General features: G+C 39.4%; 1 protein-coding gene across 7 annotated transcripts in view; it reads left to right on the top strand.

Annotated features, from left to right (window-relative positions):
* The window catches only part of TNPO1 (transportin 1), a 170173-nt gene that overhangs the window by 149178 nt on the left and 6103 nt on the right, over positions 1 to 14892 (top strand). For 6 of the 7 annotated variants that reach the window (XM_074952752.1, XM_074952753.1, XM_074952754.1 and 3 more), the window contains 2 exons: positions 2879 to 2953; positions 8801 to 8943. In XM_074952752.1, the coding sequence (XP_074808853.1) occupies positions 2879 to 2953; positions 8801 to 8908 (183 nt within the window). In that variant the 3' untranslated portion in view covers positions 8909 to 8943. Of the gene's footprint in view, positions 1 to 2878; positions 2954 to 8800; positions 8944 to 14892 lie in introns of those variants that run through there. The other variant, XR_012639527.1, reaches the window with a different exon arrangement.

Genomic DNA, 14892 nt, shown 5'->3' with positions numbered 1-14892 from the left:
TCCTCCTGTGGTTACTGTGATTGAAATGGAAATTTTGAAGACACACACAGTTAATTTTAGATATTTTATTGCACTCCTTGCCAAAAAGTAAAAATATGTTGACAAAGTGGTTGTATCATATCACAGCAGTTTTCATGTCAATTAAAAATACAGTATTTTCTTTCTAAATCTCAACATCACACTTCAAAGTGTACAAACCATATCTTATATTTTCAAAAGATGTAAACTTATTTCACACTGACTCCCTCACACACAATGTTCTTTGTACAATTGGAAAAATAATGAATGTATATGTAACTATTCAAAAATGTGTTTTATTGTTAGTCTGTACATCCTGAAACTGTATAGTCTTGACAAAAATCATTAGTCTTTCATTCAATCATTCATTTCAGTCTATTGTTAATTTCTTTTGAAAACAGCTTCAAATTCTGAAAAGATAGTTGACAAATGTAATTGTATAATAGTATATGTATGCAAAATATATTTGAAATGTAACTTGTCTAATATGCACTAGTGACTTCAGACTCCAATTAAATGTTAACATAAATTGCATGGTGTCACATCTTTGCATCTCATTCCCTTTAAGAATGATTGTTTGGCATGCTTAATTTTATAATTATGCGTGAGTCTACAGTATTCACTTCAGATCTTCTCTATTTTGTTACGGGCATAAAGAACATAGTAACATGTATCTAATAAATGACTGCCACTATCTACCATATCTTAAAGGTGTACTACAGTGATTGATTCTTTTAACATTTTTGTTTTTACTAAGTTTTGTCATGGTTTTATTATCTCAGCAACTGACATTGCTGGTTATGCTATAATTACTACTTCAAATTAAAAATCAATTTTGTTAATGGTTCATTTCTCTTAATTTGCAGTGTTAGAATAGCTTTTGACTACTCTGCAGTTTTTCTTTAATCACACTTCATCCTCTTGTTTCTTTTATTTAGAAGCTGCATAATGTGTGGGTTAGAGTAAAAGACTGAGAGTCAGACCTGGAGTGCAGTCTGATTCTGACAGATCTCTTGTGTACCCTTGTTCAAGTTGCTTAATCTCAATATTTTAGATTCCTCCTTTGAGTTGAGTAGGTGTAGTGGACAGAGTACAGGTGAGGCAGCCAAAGATGCATGATAAACTGCATTTACTACATGAAAATCATTATTACTTTTTTGGTAGAACAAATTGAAAAATTTTAGTCAAAGCAACTCCACACCCCTGCAGCTCCCAGGTGCTGGTGGCAGAGGAACTGCGGAGCTGCTCAGCCACTGGACAATGGGGCCCCTGCAGCTCCCAGCCGCTGTGGGGTGGGGGCGTGGCAGCAGGGTGCTGAACCCTCCTCCCTCCCCATTTTGTCATGGATGTTTTTAGTAACAGTCAGGGACAGGTCACGGGTTCCGTGATTTTTTTGTTTATTGCCCATGACCTGCCTCTGACTTTTTTACTAAAAATATCCACGATAAAATCATAGCCTTAGTCATAAACCATTTCTGAAAGAGAACCTACTTAACTTTTTTGCTACAGAAGATTTATAAAAAGATCTGTTTTAGTCATTTAGTCATTAAATCTGATAGAAGGTTGGATATACAGTAAATTAAATATAAAAATGTGGAAACTTGAAAACATTGGATGATGTAATTGTAGCCTGTTTAGTCATGTGAGCTGGATGGAATCTAAAGTTCAATGAAGCAAAATTTTGGGGATTGAAGGGGAAGGGCACTTGGGAGAATATTGTTACAAGCAGCTGGAAGAAAAAGCTAAGAAAAGGCAAATTTTATTGTTAAACTTTTAAAATGCTAATATTTCACTGTGTCTTTTATCTATACTCAAAAAGAAAAGGAGTACTTGTGGCACTTTAGAGACTAACCAATTTATTTGAGCATGAGCTTTCGTGAGCTACAGCTCACTTCATCAGATGCAGACTAACACGGCTGTTACTCTGAAACCTTTTATCTATACTGACATTGATTTACCCTGTGTATTATAAATGGAGCTGGTAGTTATCTACTCATAACTATAGTGATCTGGAATTTGAGGCGTGACATAGAAATTTACTAAGTTGCCTGGCTGTGGATTTTGGCTCCTTCACTTCATTCCACTTTTGCCTTACTTTCTACATAATATTTCCATCGCTCTTGCCCCCATTGTGCTTTCATTAATTGTGATTTTTTGAAGACTCATGTTAACATACAGCTTCAAAAGAGGTGAAAGGGAAAAAATAGAGAAGGAAAGAAAAGGAGTTTTTTCTTTATTTAACATTTATATAGGAGTCTTCCTATGTTCCTGAAATGTCAGATGTGTATATTTTTAACTTAATATGAAAGGGAGTATGGTTTAATGGTTGGGCAGAGGAATAACCCACCAGAGCCGATGAACCCAGGATGCAGGATTTTTGGGGGAATAGATTATGGATTATGACACTAGTGGGTTAGAAAAACTTCATTTGGGCTGTATTGACTTTATCCCAGCTCTCCTGAGAGGAGTACTGCAGCCTTGGGGGGCGGGGGGAGGAATGTGTTTTGAGCAGGGGGAGATGTATTATAGCTGTAAGTTTGCAGTAGTCTCTTTTCTCTGAAAGATTTCCCTGCTCTTTGGTTCTTTCCAGTGCAGTGCATTTAGTTGGGCAAATGTATCTGGGAAAAATTTACCAGTTAGAGGCATTCAATCTTAAGGACTTTCGTACTTCACCTTATACAAATACTAAACTCACTTAAAAGTAAATCTAAAATATAATAGAAACATGTGTGGATTGAAGTTGAGATTCCGGCAACACTTACAAATTAAGAAATCAGTGTGTCATACTGATTTCCTTAATTTATGAATTAAAATGATGCAAATATGGAGTTTCTAACCTATGTAATGTTTAATCTTACAGGACTTTATATTTTTTTGTGATGCTGTTGCATCGTGGATTAGTCCAAAAGATGATCTCCGAGACATGTTCTGTAAGGTAATGTTTCTAATTTAATAGAAAATGTAAAGCCTACCTTTTATGGCTCCTTCACTTCTCTTCTGACTCTCTCTACTACTTTCCCTGTTCCCCATACCTTTTTACTTTGGTTTATTGTGTTCATGGAGCAAAAAGAAAATTACTGAGTCCCAATGTGGGAGTCCTAATGTATGAGTTTGGATTTTACATCAAACCTCACCAAAGCAAAAACTTGTGAATAGATTTTTAAAAATATACTGTACACTTGGAAATATTTCAGATTTGCAATTTTAGCAGTCTTGAAAGTTTGTTTACTCGGGGCAGAGCAAGCTTTAAAGATGCTTTAAAGGTCATGCCCAATAGAATTTGGCTATGTATGGAAGAACCAATATTTTTATAATACAATAAACTATCAAACTTTTAAACTTCAATTAAAAACCATTTTTAAATACAGAAAATGAGATTTTTGCCTAAAAATATACAACTTTTTTTGGTATGGTTAGAGGGAGGGAAAAAAGGTTTCCAGTTTTTGTGTTAACTTTACTTAACCTGACTTAAAATCATCTTGTTTATAGAAGATAATCTTGTTTTTGGTGATGTTGAAAAGTCTTACAAGCATTCTTTAACAATACTTTTTGGCCACTTTAAAAGAGTTTGTCAGCTGCAGTGCAATTGTCCTGTGAAAAGTAGGATTCAGGGATTAACAAATTTGTTTTTGTTTGCATTTAATTTTTCAGCATCAAACAGTTAACTTCTGCATTTCCTGGTAATGCAATCTAAAATGCCTTGAGTTAGTTGCATGTCATGTTAGGGTTAGGTAGAAAAGCCTATTAAATTGTGCTTTTTGTTATTGGGTCTGATTTTTTTTTTTCCCTAAGACATGAAAATCAAACTTTTGCAGCTTGGAGTGAATCACAAAAGCAGGTGCCTGTTTCTTTAAGTCTATAAAGGATAAAAGAAAAAGGAGTAAGAAAACACTTTATTCTACTGTCTGTGGGTCTGTCAAGGACTGTCTTAAATACTTGTCATTTCTTTAGCTCTCAGCGTCCAATTGCTTTGATTAAAATCTGTCAAGCAGATACCCATGAAACAAGTTTTCTGTTTGTTTGTTTGTTTTTTTTACCGATTTCCTAAATAGACATAATGCTACTCCCTCAACTCCTTTGCAGTGTTGTGCCCTCCCATCTGTTTTATAATCTGTTTCTTCACAAAAGTGGATGGCAGTAGTGGCAGCCCTCCTAAAGGAGGGTATAGTTGTCATACTTTACTCGGATGATGGACTAATCTTGGTGTTTTTCCTTCAGACAATGTGGATGTAAATTGAACAGAAACTGGAATTTCAGCCTCGTGACCAAGTCAAAAAAATTGCTTGTCTTCTACCCAGGACCTGATCTATCTGAGCCCCATTAAGGAACCCAAAGCTCCAGATACACACCCTCACCTACTGTTGCCACTTGAATACTGACAAGAGGAGAATTTCAGCCATAGGGAAAAGTCTGAGCCACATCTTGAGTTGGTTGCCTAGGACAGTTTCAAGGTCTCTGCCTGGGACAGCTTCTCCTCAGCATGAGGGAAGAGCTTCCTCCATCTGTTCAGCAGGAACTTAACTTGCAGCAGCAGTGAGGTCATGTTCTCTTCCCTCAAGCTCTTGGTAGAGAGCCTGATACACTCAAGCCAGATACAACAGGGGTTGGCCCTCTGACACAAAAACATTACTATCTTCCAATGCATCCAGGAATTCCTCTTGATGCTTGTTCCACTCCATCTATTGCCACCTCTCCAGAAAGTGGGCAATAGTGTTCTTAAGTTGGCAGGCCTTCCTATTAGGTACCTCATTCCAGTAGAATAGGTCTTGGCACCATATGAAGACACAACTATTTTCATATGAGATCAGAGTTCTCTTTGCCCAGTCACTTTGGGGTGCTGGTGGGGACTATGAAAATTAGGACTTCTCTGAAGATTCCAATGTCTGATTTCCGCACCCCCCCGACCCCATTGTCCTTTGAACCATGCCCTTGATATCAAATGACCCAACTTCCTTTTACTTAAGATTGCTAGGGTTTTTAGAACTCTTCTGAGAGAACATCTCTTTTCTTTCCTTTCCCACTCCTGGAAGGAAAGATGTTTTCCCTGTATAGAGATCTGAAATAAATAACTAAGGCTCACCCTGAGCATACTAATCCTTCTCAAAGCTATTAATAGACTTTTTGTGTACCCTATAGAGTCCTTCATGTTAGGCGTTTCAGCTAAGGACTTGAAGTGTTTTGTTGCATCCATTGTTGAGTAGCGAGGAAAGTACCTCCCACCAAAGAAGAAAAAATTCTATGAAGTTGGAATCTCTCTAAGAGCAGATTCATAGTTATCAAGGTCAGAAGGGACCACTATGATCATCTAGTCTGACCTCCTGCACAATGCAGGCCACAGAATCTCACCCACCCACTCCTGTGATAAACCTCTCACCTATGTCTGAGCTATTGAAGTCCTCAAATCATGGTTTAAAGACTTCAAGGATCAGAGAATCCTCCAGCAAGTGACCCGTGCCCTATGCTACAGAGGAAGGCGAAAAACCTCCAGGGTCTCTTCCAATTTGCCCTGGAGGAAAATTCCTTCCTAACCCTGAATATGGCGATCAGCTGAACCCTGAGCATATGGTCAAGATTCACCAGCCAGATACCCAGGAAAGAATTCTCTGTAGTAACTGAGATCCCACCCCATCTAACATCCCATCACAGGCCATTGGGCCTATTTACCATGAATAGTTAAAGATCAGTTAATTGCCACAATCATATTATCCCATCATACCATCTCCTCCATAAACTTATCGAGTTTAATCTTGAAGCCAGATAGGTCTTTTGCCCCCACTGCTTCCCTTGGAAGGCTATTCCAAAACTTCACTCCTCTGATGGTTAGAAACCTTTGTCTAATTTCAAGTCTAAACTTCCCAATGGCCAGTTTATAACCACTTGTTCTTGTGTCTACATTGCTACTGATCTTAAATAATTCCTCTCCTCTCCCTCTTCAGTATTTATCCCTCTGATATATTTATAGAGAGCAATATCTCCCCTCAGCCTTCTTTTGGTTAGGCCAAACAAGCCAAGCTCCTTGAGTCTCCTTTCATAAGACAGGTTTTCCATTCCTCGGATCATCCTAGTAGCCCTTCTCTGTACCTGTTCCAGTTTGAATTCATCCTTCTTAAACATGGGAGACCAGAACTGCACACAGTATTTCAGATGAGGTCTCACCAGTGCCTTGTATAACGGTACTAAAACCTCCTTATCTCTACTGGAAATACCTCGCCTGATGCATCCCAAGACCGCATTAGCTTTTTTCAAGGCCATATCACATTGGTGGCTCATAGTCATCCTGTGATCAACCAATACTCCAAGGTCCTTCTCCTCCTCCGTTACTTCTAATTGATGCGTCCCCAGTTTATAACTAAACTTGTTATGGTAATCTTGTTATTAATCCCTAAATGTACGGCCTTACACTTCTCACTATTAAATTTCATCCTATTACTGTTACTCCAGTTTACAAGGTCATCCAGATCTTCCTGTATGATATCCCGGTCTCTCTCTAAATTGGCAATACCTCCCAGCTTTGTCTCATCCGCAAACTTTATTAGCGCACTCCCACTTTTTGTGCCGAGGTCAGTAATAAAAAGATTAAATAAGATTGGTCCCAAAACCAATCCCCGAGGAACTCCACTGGTAACCTCCCTCCAGCCTGACAGTTCACCTTTCAGTATGATCCTCTGTAGTCTCCCTTTTAACCAATTCCTTATCCAGATATGAGCTGGTGATCAAGTGTATCTCAACCATTGTATCTCTGGACCTGCTGCACCAAGACTTTTAAGTTCCTGGGTGGCACATCTGGAAAAATGGATCCAGGGGTTCCATGAGCAAGAGTTTGGGATTAATTGGATTTCCTGTACACTTCAGTTATGACCATGTCTTCTGCTTTCCTTACCAAAAATGTAGTAGGACCACAGTTTATCTCACTTGAAGGCAAAAAAGGTCTTTTTCCAAACTAGTTTCAAATCCGCTTCTAAAGATGGGATAAACCCCGGAGCCCTCATGGAGGACAGAGGGAAATCTTCTCATACCAGCCTGGGGAGAAGAATCTGTCACTTTTTGTTTTGATTTAAAATGATTGCAGATAACCATTGAATATTTCCAATGATGTCCATACGGTACCATCCAGAATTTGCTGATGCCTCTTGGAACATGTCAGAGTCTGAACTATGAAAGCCACAGTGGAGTTAGTTGATTTGTGTCTAGTGACTTGAACCTATACCTACAAGTACCTTCAGCTGAAATTCTTTTTCTGGCAAGCTGGGGTTACATTAATTATGTTGCTCTAGGGATGTCTCCACTGGGAACTCTGGAGTCTTGTTGCCAATCTTCTAGTTGATTGATCAGTCACCTGTGTAGGAAGGAGGTATGTGGAATAGCTTGCAAAAATTCTATTTCAGAGAGAGAAGCAGTGACTTTTTAGTGTCAATTTCTGGTTTCAGTGAAGGTCCCTTTGGTCTCAGCCTTTACCTAGTTTGAGGCACCCTCTGGTGCTTCTGAACTAGCTGCTCTGCCTGAGGAAGAGTTTCCAAGCCAGGCTTCCTTTATGTCCTCCAGTTTAGTGTCCCTTAGGGCTTGTCTACATGTAAGGCAGCAGAGCTGCACCAGTAGTGCATAGTGAAGACACTACCTATTATGGGAGAAACCCTTCTGTCTACTCCAGGGGTTAGGTCAGTAAACCACATCGCTCAGGTGGTTATACTGACATACATTGGTACTGCAGACCAAGACTGAGTTTGTTTTTTTCTAAACCCTTTTAAGCGTTTTCTAAATCTTTTAAAGCCTTTCCTTCTTATAATTTCTGCAAGGAGGGTTCAGTGAGTCTGTGTTTCTGGTCTTTTGACACTTACATGCTACTAAATCTTTCATGGTGATAGGAAGAGAGTCCTTAAAATTATTTTCTTTCCAAAGTTTCCTTTTGGATTCCCCTTACTTAATATATAACTCATTTTTTCTTTTCTTTTGCAATAGCTGAATACCTCTGGAATGCTCTAGGCAATAAAGCTCTAAAATTTGACTGTGAAAGAACTAAATATTTTCTGTTTCCCATTTATTTATTATGTTAGAGGAATACCAGCAGAGGCATTTACAATCCTAACCCTTTTGATTTAAAGCCTCTATTCAGTTGTTATATTTGGATGAAGGGACTTGGTATCCTCTGAATGTTAGGGTCCATTCTGTTCAGATTGTAACCATCTCCTGGGGATAGAAATGAGAGGTCTCAATGAGATGCAAATCCCCAATTTGGGTCTTTCTTTGTTCTTACTCCAGGAATTGCCAGATAGGCATTTAAACCTTGTCAAACACTAGGTTGGGTTATAGTTCTAGTTTGCTTCCTTTAAAAATGGATTAAGGAAATAAAGTATGAAGTATATTAGTTGGCAGAATTTAAAATTTGTGTATTAAAATTTTAAAATTTGTATTTTAGAACACTTGTCTAGAATGACCTTCACTAATTGTAATATTTTTTTTTAGATTAACCCCTTTTTTAGGTATAGCAAATGTTTCACTAATTACACTTCATAAAAAGTGCTGCTTAGTTCAGTTTTTCATTTAGAACTAAGAGTGATCACTAAAATTCCTTTATTTCTCAGCGCTATGGAAGTTTCATCTGGAGAATTTGAGTGAGATAGGCTGAGGCCAACACTTCCTGGCACAAAACTCTTAGCAAAGTTTGGTGCTGTTTTCTGCATGATATGTAGTTGATGAGCAACTGACTGCAAGTGTTCCAGACTGTTACACTGGAGATTCAGAATGATCAGAGGTAAAAATGTAATTTTTTTTAACCTACCTGCAGATCCTTCATGGATTTAAAAATCAAGTTGGGGATGAAAATTGGAGGCGTTTCTCTGACCAGTTTCCTCTTCCCTTAAAAGAGCGCCTTGCAGCTTACTATGGAGTTTAACCTCATGTATTCAAGCTGCAGTCCCATAATTAGGGGTAAGTACAAAAATAAATTCAAGTTTTATGAAGTTAACTTGTAAGTCCATTTTGCATTACAAGAAGTGTGTTTTTTTTAAACAGTCACTGTATAGGCTATATTTGTTCCTATTCATTTGGCTCTTGCACCATCCTTCTTTTAATGCATGCTATAATACTGTACATGAATATTATACGTGGCACCTGTAGTAAAAGGTCACACTCAGTTGCTTTGAAATTTTTTAGTTTTACTTTTTGATGAAATTTATTATGCTTGCTTTCATTTGGGGCAAAATGTTCTTTTCCTTAAGCCTTTATCAAAAAGCTGTTTTTAAGCATGGGATCAGTGGCGGGGGAGAAATGTTTTCAACCATTTTTTTGAACAAGGGAGAAGCGGACGGAAACTTGAAATATGACAGTTATATTTATGACCTGGAGACAATGTGCTCTTCTTTTTTGATAATTGGATTGTGTTTGGCAGGATTATGAGTGTTTTTAGAAGAATTTCACAATGTTCCAATGGGATGGCGGCACAGAATTCATATGGTCCGCATATTTCTGTGTGCAGCGCATCTGTTCCAGTGTGCCTGGAGTAGCTTCAGAGAGGCAAATCACTGCAGGGGGAAAGGGGCTGGGCGTGCATGCCTGCAGGGGAGACATTCGATCACCATCGGGGCAGGGTTGGCCAACAAGCAAGAGAGACTCTGTGTCCCTCTCGTTTGCTTCTGCGGCTCACCAGGCATGCAGGGGGGTAGGTCTTTTTATTATGCACAAGGAAGGCACTGTCCCTGAGGCAGAAATGTATGAGCCTGCCTGCTAATTAATTGATATCATTCTCTGAGGCAGAAACTTTGCCTGCCTGCCTAGTAATATGTCCATAGCTTCTTGAGAATCGAAAAAACACTTAGTTAAATATTAGTATCATGTTACTGAAAATTATTTGCTTTTAAATTAAAGAAAATAGCTTTTGAAACCCCCCTCTTCCCCACATTTTTTGTTAATGTTGCTGTTGATGGTTAATTGAGCTCATTCCCTGAGGCAGAAATGTAGCAGCCTGCCTGCATAGTGACATTGTTAATGTCCCTATAGTTAGTTAACTGTTCCCATTCTCAGTTAATTCCCCCAGGAACATAAAACCTGTAAATGTTTTAAGGCCCCTACATTGCCAGAGTGATGTAAAGCCTTATAAATGACAGTAAGGGAATTAGCTAGGAAGATCTATGTGCTTTTCTCACTTTTCTTCCTGTGCCAAAGTGGCACCATGGGCTTAGATTACAGCTCAGGATTTATTTTACTTACCTATTTAAAAAAAAAAAAAAAGACGGAGGGCAAATAAAACATTTACTAAGCCGTCAATAAAATGTCAGGACAATCAAACCAAGCATTTCACAAAGTACCTGGCCAGGTCCAGGACAATGATTAGCAAAACTATATGACTTACATGTGTGAAAGTCTGAGCAATTTAAAATGACATTCTACTCTCCCGCCTCCCCCCATTTGGTGTTCTGTAATGTAATTTAAATGAAAATCCAGGGTTATAACTAGAATGCAGGGTATTAGTTACCAAGTGTTTTGTAATTTAACCTTCATGTGTTCAGGAAATGCTGAAGTTGTTGTGACTTTTTTCAATATTGTAGTTTAAATAATTTACCAAAACAAATGAAACTGGTGTGATTATATTGCATTATTTTGACACAATTTGCATAATTTTGCAGATTTTTAATTTTTTTTGGTGCAGAATCCCCCCAGGGTAGACTGCATGTGCCTGTGTGCATGAATAGATAATTTACCAGGATTGATCTGGGAGTGCGTGTGTGTGTGCATAATAAAGGGGAGTTTCAGCTTTAATAGATGACTGTAGAACAAGGTCTGCTAGAGGGCCATATTTTTTGAGTTTAATGTAGGCACCCTGCACACACCCACATCATAGAAAATTTGAAATCTTACTTTATATACATTTAGATGAGAGATGATGTGGAGCCATAAGCCTCTAAGACAGGGGTTCTCAAACTGGGGGTTGGGACCCCTCAAGGGGTTGCGAGGTTATTGCATGGGGGGTTACAAGCTATAAGCCTCCACCCTAAACCCTGCTTTGCCTCCAGCATTTATAATGGTGTTTTTAATTTATAAGGGGGGGGTTCACACTCAGGGGCTTGCTATCTGAAAGGGGTCACCAGTACAAAAGTTTGAGAACCGCTGCTCTAAGCGAGGTGAAACAACAGTACCCAAAATGTCATTTTTTGCACAGTTCCAGAGACACTGCAACTAGACTGACTACACTTTTTACTGTTTAAGTTAATTTCAGCATCTTAAAGTGGTATTTATTGATCAGAGGTTCCAAATGACCATGCATTAAAAGATTTGTATTGATTTTTGCATGGGCAAGTATTTTTTTTTCCCCCCAGAAATGAAGCTATTTAGCATGTGGCAAAAATCACAAATATCATTTTCCAAAATACGAACATGAAATATTTTCACGTTGCATATTCTTAATTATCAAAGTATGTCAAAGTGATCGAAAATATAGAAAAAATTACAATTTAAAATTGCTGACCAAATCAGTCTGTCACTGAAGGTTGTACAGTGGTAACAGTGGATTGAGTGCCAACTGGGTCCTTAAAACACGTCATTAAATAGTCTGATGATGCTGTAACTTAGTATGTGTAGAGCCCTGCGTGGATACAAATGTATAGCTGTGGCTATAAATCGGTATCCGTGGAACCGCAGGGCTCTTCCTGGAACCGCAGTGGCAAAAGGCCCAAAAACGTTGGACCGCCGCTCCTCCAGTGTGGCTGAAATGCCCCCCAGCCCCACCCACTGCCCGTCCCTTCCATGCAGCTGTCTGGGAGCATGCGCGCTGCTTGAAAACAAGAGTGTGACGAGGGGCAGCTGCTGGTGAGTTTGGTGCCCGCCCCACTTGATAGGGCTGGGTCGGTGCTGCCAGTACAGGGCGCTGGCTCCAGGGGTGGCGGCGGCATGTTCTGCTCCTTTTGCTGCTGCAGTTCCTGGGGGAGCCCTGCAGTTCCATGGATATCCACATCCGCGGGTATATATTTGTATTCGCACAAGGCTCTAAGTATATGCTCCACAACTGGAAGAATTTCAGAGATGGAGGTATGCCCAGTCTCCTACATTCAAGTTCTGTAATCAGTTTCTCCAGGTTATGCAGATACTACTGCCAAATGCAGAGCGAGGGGGTGACTGGAAACTTCACTGACACTGTGTGCCAAGTTTCCATACTACTTTACTGCAAATAGGTTCAGCTTTGCCAACAGTGTTCCCTCTAATTTTTGACAGGCCGTGTGCGCAAAAAATTTCTTCCGTGCAAACTTTTGTGCACACGGTGTTTAGGATCTGTGTGCACATGCACACAGCTTAGAGGGAACAGTGTATGCCGGGTAGATACTGGTCAACATTCTTGACATGTTAAATCTCCCTGAAGAAGTACCCAGTGCCTTTGAATCTGGGGAATTTGCTGTTCATCAGATTCCGGGTTCTTTCAGTGGAATTTGGAGTGACCTGGAAAGAGAGAAAACTGTCGTCAAGGACTCAAAGGGAAGCAGTGGATCGTAGGACTGACAAGAAAAAAGCCAGCACTTGTCAGGTGGATCCTGACAAGACATGCCCTGAGTGAATATGTAAAAACTATGAAAGATGTGTCCTAAAAAGAAGTAGTGAAAATGAAGTCCGCAAACAAGTCCTTGCTGCTAAACTGAAGGGGAATGAAAAGCATGTTACAGCTCTTACCAACCATGTCATCAACAACAAACAACCCACTGGACCCTGAATCACATCCAGATGTGCTTATTATTATATCTACTGAATTGCATGTTACATCAGATGTACAAGAGTCTTTATTGAAAGGAGCACATGTTGGTGAAGAACAAATGGAGAGATTTGTAAGAGGTGCACTTGATTCTGATGGGACACATAGCTTCTTTAGCCCAGTCAAGAAGTCTGGCATTAAAACATTTGCTGACATGGCCAGGAAGACCAGATTTAAGTCTGGCAAGGGAAGGACAATCACAGTAGCTGTCACTCCAGAAATTTTCTGCAGAGCCCTGAGCTTAGCATGATACAGAGATGTCAGTGGCACTTGTTCTTAGACCTGTGCCTGAGTCCATCTTCTCTGTTGATGGAACAATGAGAAGAACAGACCAGCCTGAGTTAAGAGCATGCAACAAAGAAACCACTGTGTACCTCAGACATCATACAAATGATGGCTGGAGACAAATTCCAAACATTCGATGAATTGGCTGAGTACTTGAAGCAGATCTTAAAAGGATTTGACAAAGCTAATTCTGTAATCGAAGTCTTTTGACATGTATGACAACAGTAACTCTGTACAAACTGCAGAAAAAGCGCCAGACAGGATCTATGAGGGGATGTCCTGTGCCTCCATGGAAAAAAGTTTCTAAATGTAACATCCAACAAGCAGGCACTTGTTAAATTTTTCTCTGAGTATATGGTTCAAAGTCCACTTAAGTGTGGGAGCACACCCAGCACAAAAGCTCCTTCTTGCTGGAGTCTTTTTCAGTGAAGTAGCAAAATCCATCACCAACAGAGGTGCTGAAGTTCAAGAAATGTACAGCATTGAAGAGGAAGTGGACGCAAGGATGCTTCTGCATGCTATATGTGCCAGTATGGCTTTTGGGTCTTTGTGTCAAAGGTAACATAGTGATTAGGTCACCAGATACAGATGTTTTGGCCCTTGCTGTTCACTGCTTTCCAAAATTGGAAAACCCAGGTAATGTAGATTGAAACAGGCACCATTACCAGCACAACTGACAAGTATTGCTTCATACCTGTGTGTATTTGTGACACTCATTTCTGACTTCTTTAACATCATGCATGCACAGCAGGAAGTAACAGGAGGTGACTCTGTTCCATCCCTATTTTGTATTGGGGCAGAAAAATCTGTTTAATATTGTCAAAACAAAGGGAGCTTCAGAGCTCTAGACAAACTGGGGAAGTGTGGTGCAATTTCTGCACCAAGGAAGCTGTAGCAGTGCTGGATGATGAGAGCGAGAGAGAAAAGGAAACTCACAGAAACCTGAATTAGTTGTGCCTCAATCTAGTCATCAAAGAAGTCCCCGTCTAACTTCCCACCATGTGAGGACAGTTTTGAAGAGCCTGTCAAAAAAGCAGCTTAGCAAACAGAATTGAAGGTCTTTTTACATAGATAAATCAGATGTTGGGCCATCATTATGGCATGCATGGAAAAATGTGGATGATGAACTGCTTCCTGTATTCTTCAATGGCCCAATGGTAACTGAGCTTCTATAAGACCTTATTTGTGCCTGTACTTGTAGGGGTCACTGCACAATCAAATATCTGTAGTCAGAACAAGCTTCCCTGAACAGAACTGTGTACATGCCAAGGGAATGAAGACTATGGTAACCCACGTTCACTTGACAGAAATCATGATGAACAAGATCATGTTGATTAGAAGTGACACCAGTGCTATTACATTTCAGTGATACCTGTATAAATTTATTACCAAATTTTGTTTTACCCTTTAGATTTTTGTGATGCTTTGGGATCAGAAAGAAATCCAATTTTATGTCTTCAAATAATACATAGTCATTACAGTAACAGAAACAAATGCAGATATTTCCAAGTGTTCATTTTAATGTGTTGGTGTCATTGTTTCTATGGTAACGATGCCACTTGACAGCTCCACATCATCCCTTATCTTAAAGTAAACATAATAAGCTTTCAAGTGGTGTGTGTAGAGAGCGTGAATGGGGGGGAAATGGTAAAACATATATGATGGGGCAAAATTAAGATTGCGTAGTCAACCTTAACATTTCATGATAAAGTGATGAAACTCAGTATTCTTTTAATGTGACTAATTTTTGTGTGGAATGAAAGTAGAAATCAGTTCTTCTAACAACGCTATTTAAATGGTCCTGCAAATTTTGGTCCTCCAACCTAAGAGTGTAAAGTGAGTGGAGCTACTATACAGAA

The sequence above is a fragment of the Natator depressus genome, chromosome 5 (genome assembly GCF_965152275.1).
Source record: "Natator depressus isolate rNatDep1 chromosome 5, rNatDep2.hap1, whole genome shotgun sequence".
NCBI classification, from domain to species: Eukaryota; Metazoa; Chordata; order Testudines; family Cheloniidae; genus Natator; species Natator depressus.
The sequence above is the reverse complement of the archived record's forward strand: the minus strand, read 5'-3'. Positions and strand labels throughout refer to the sequence as shown.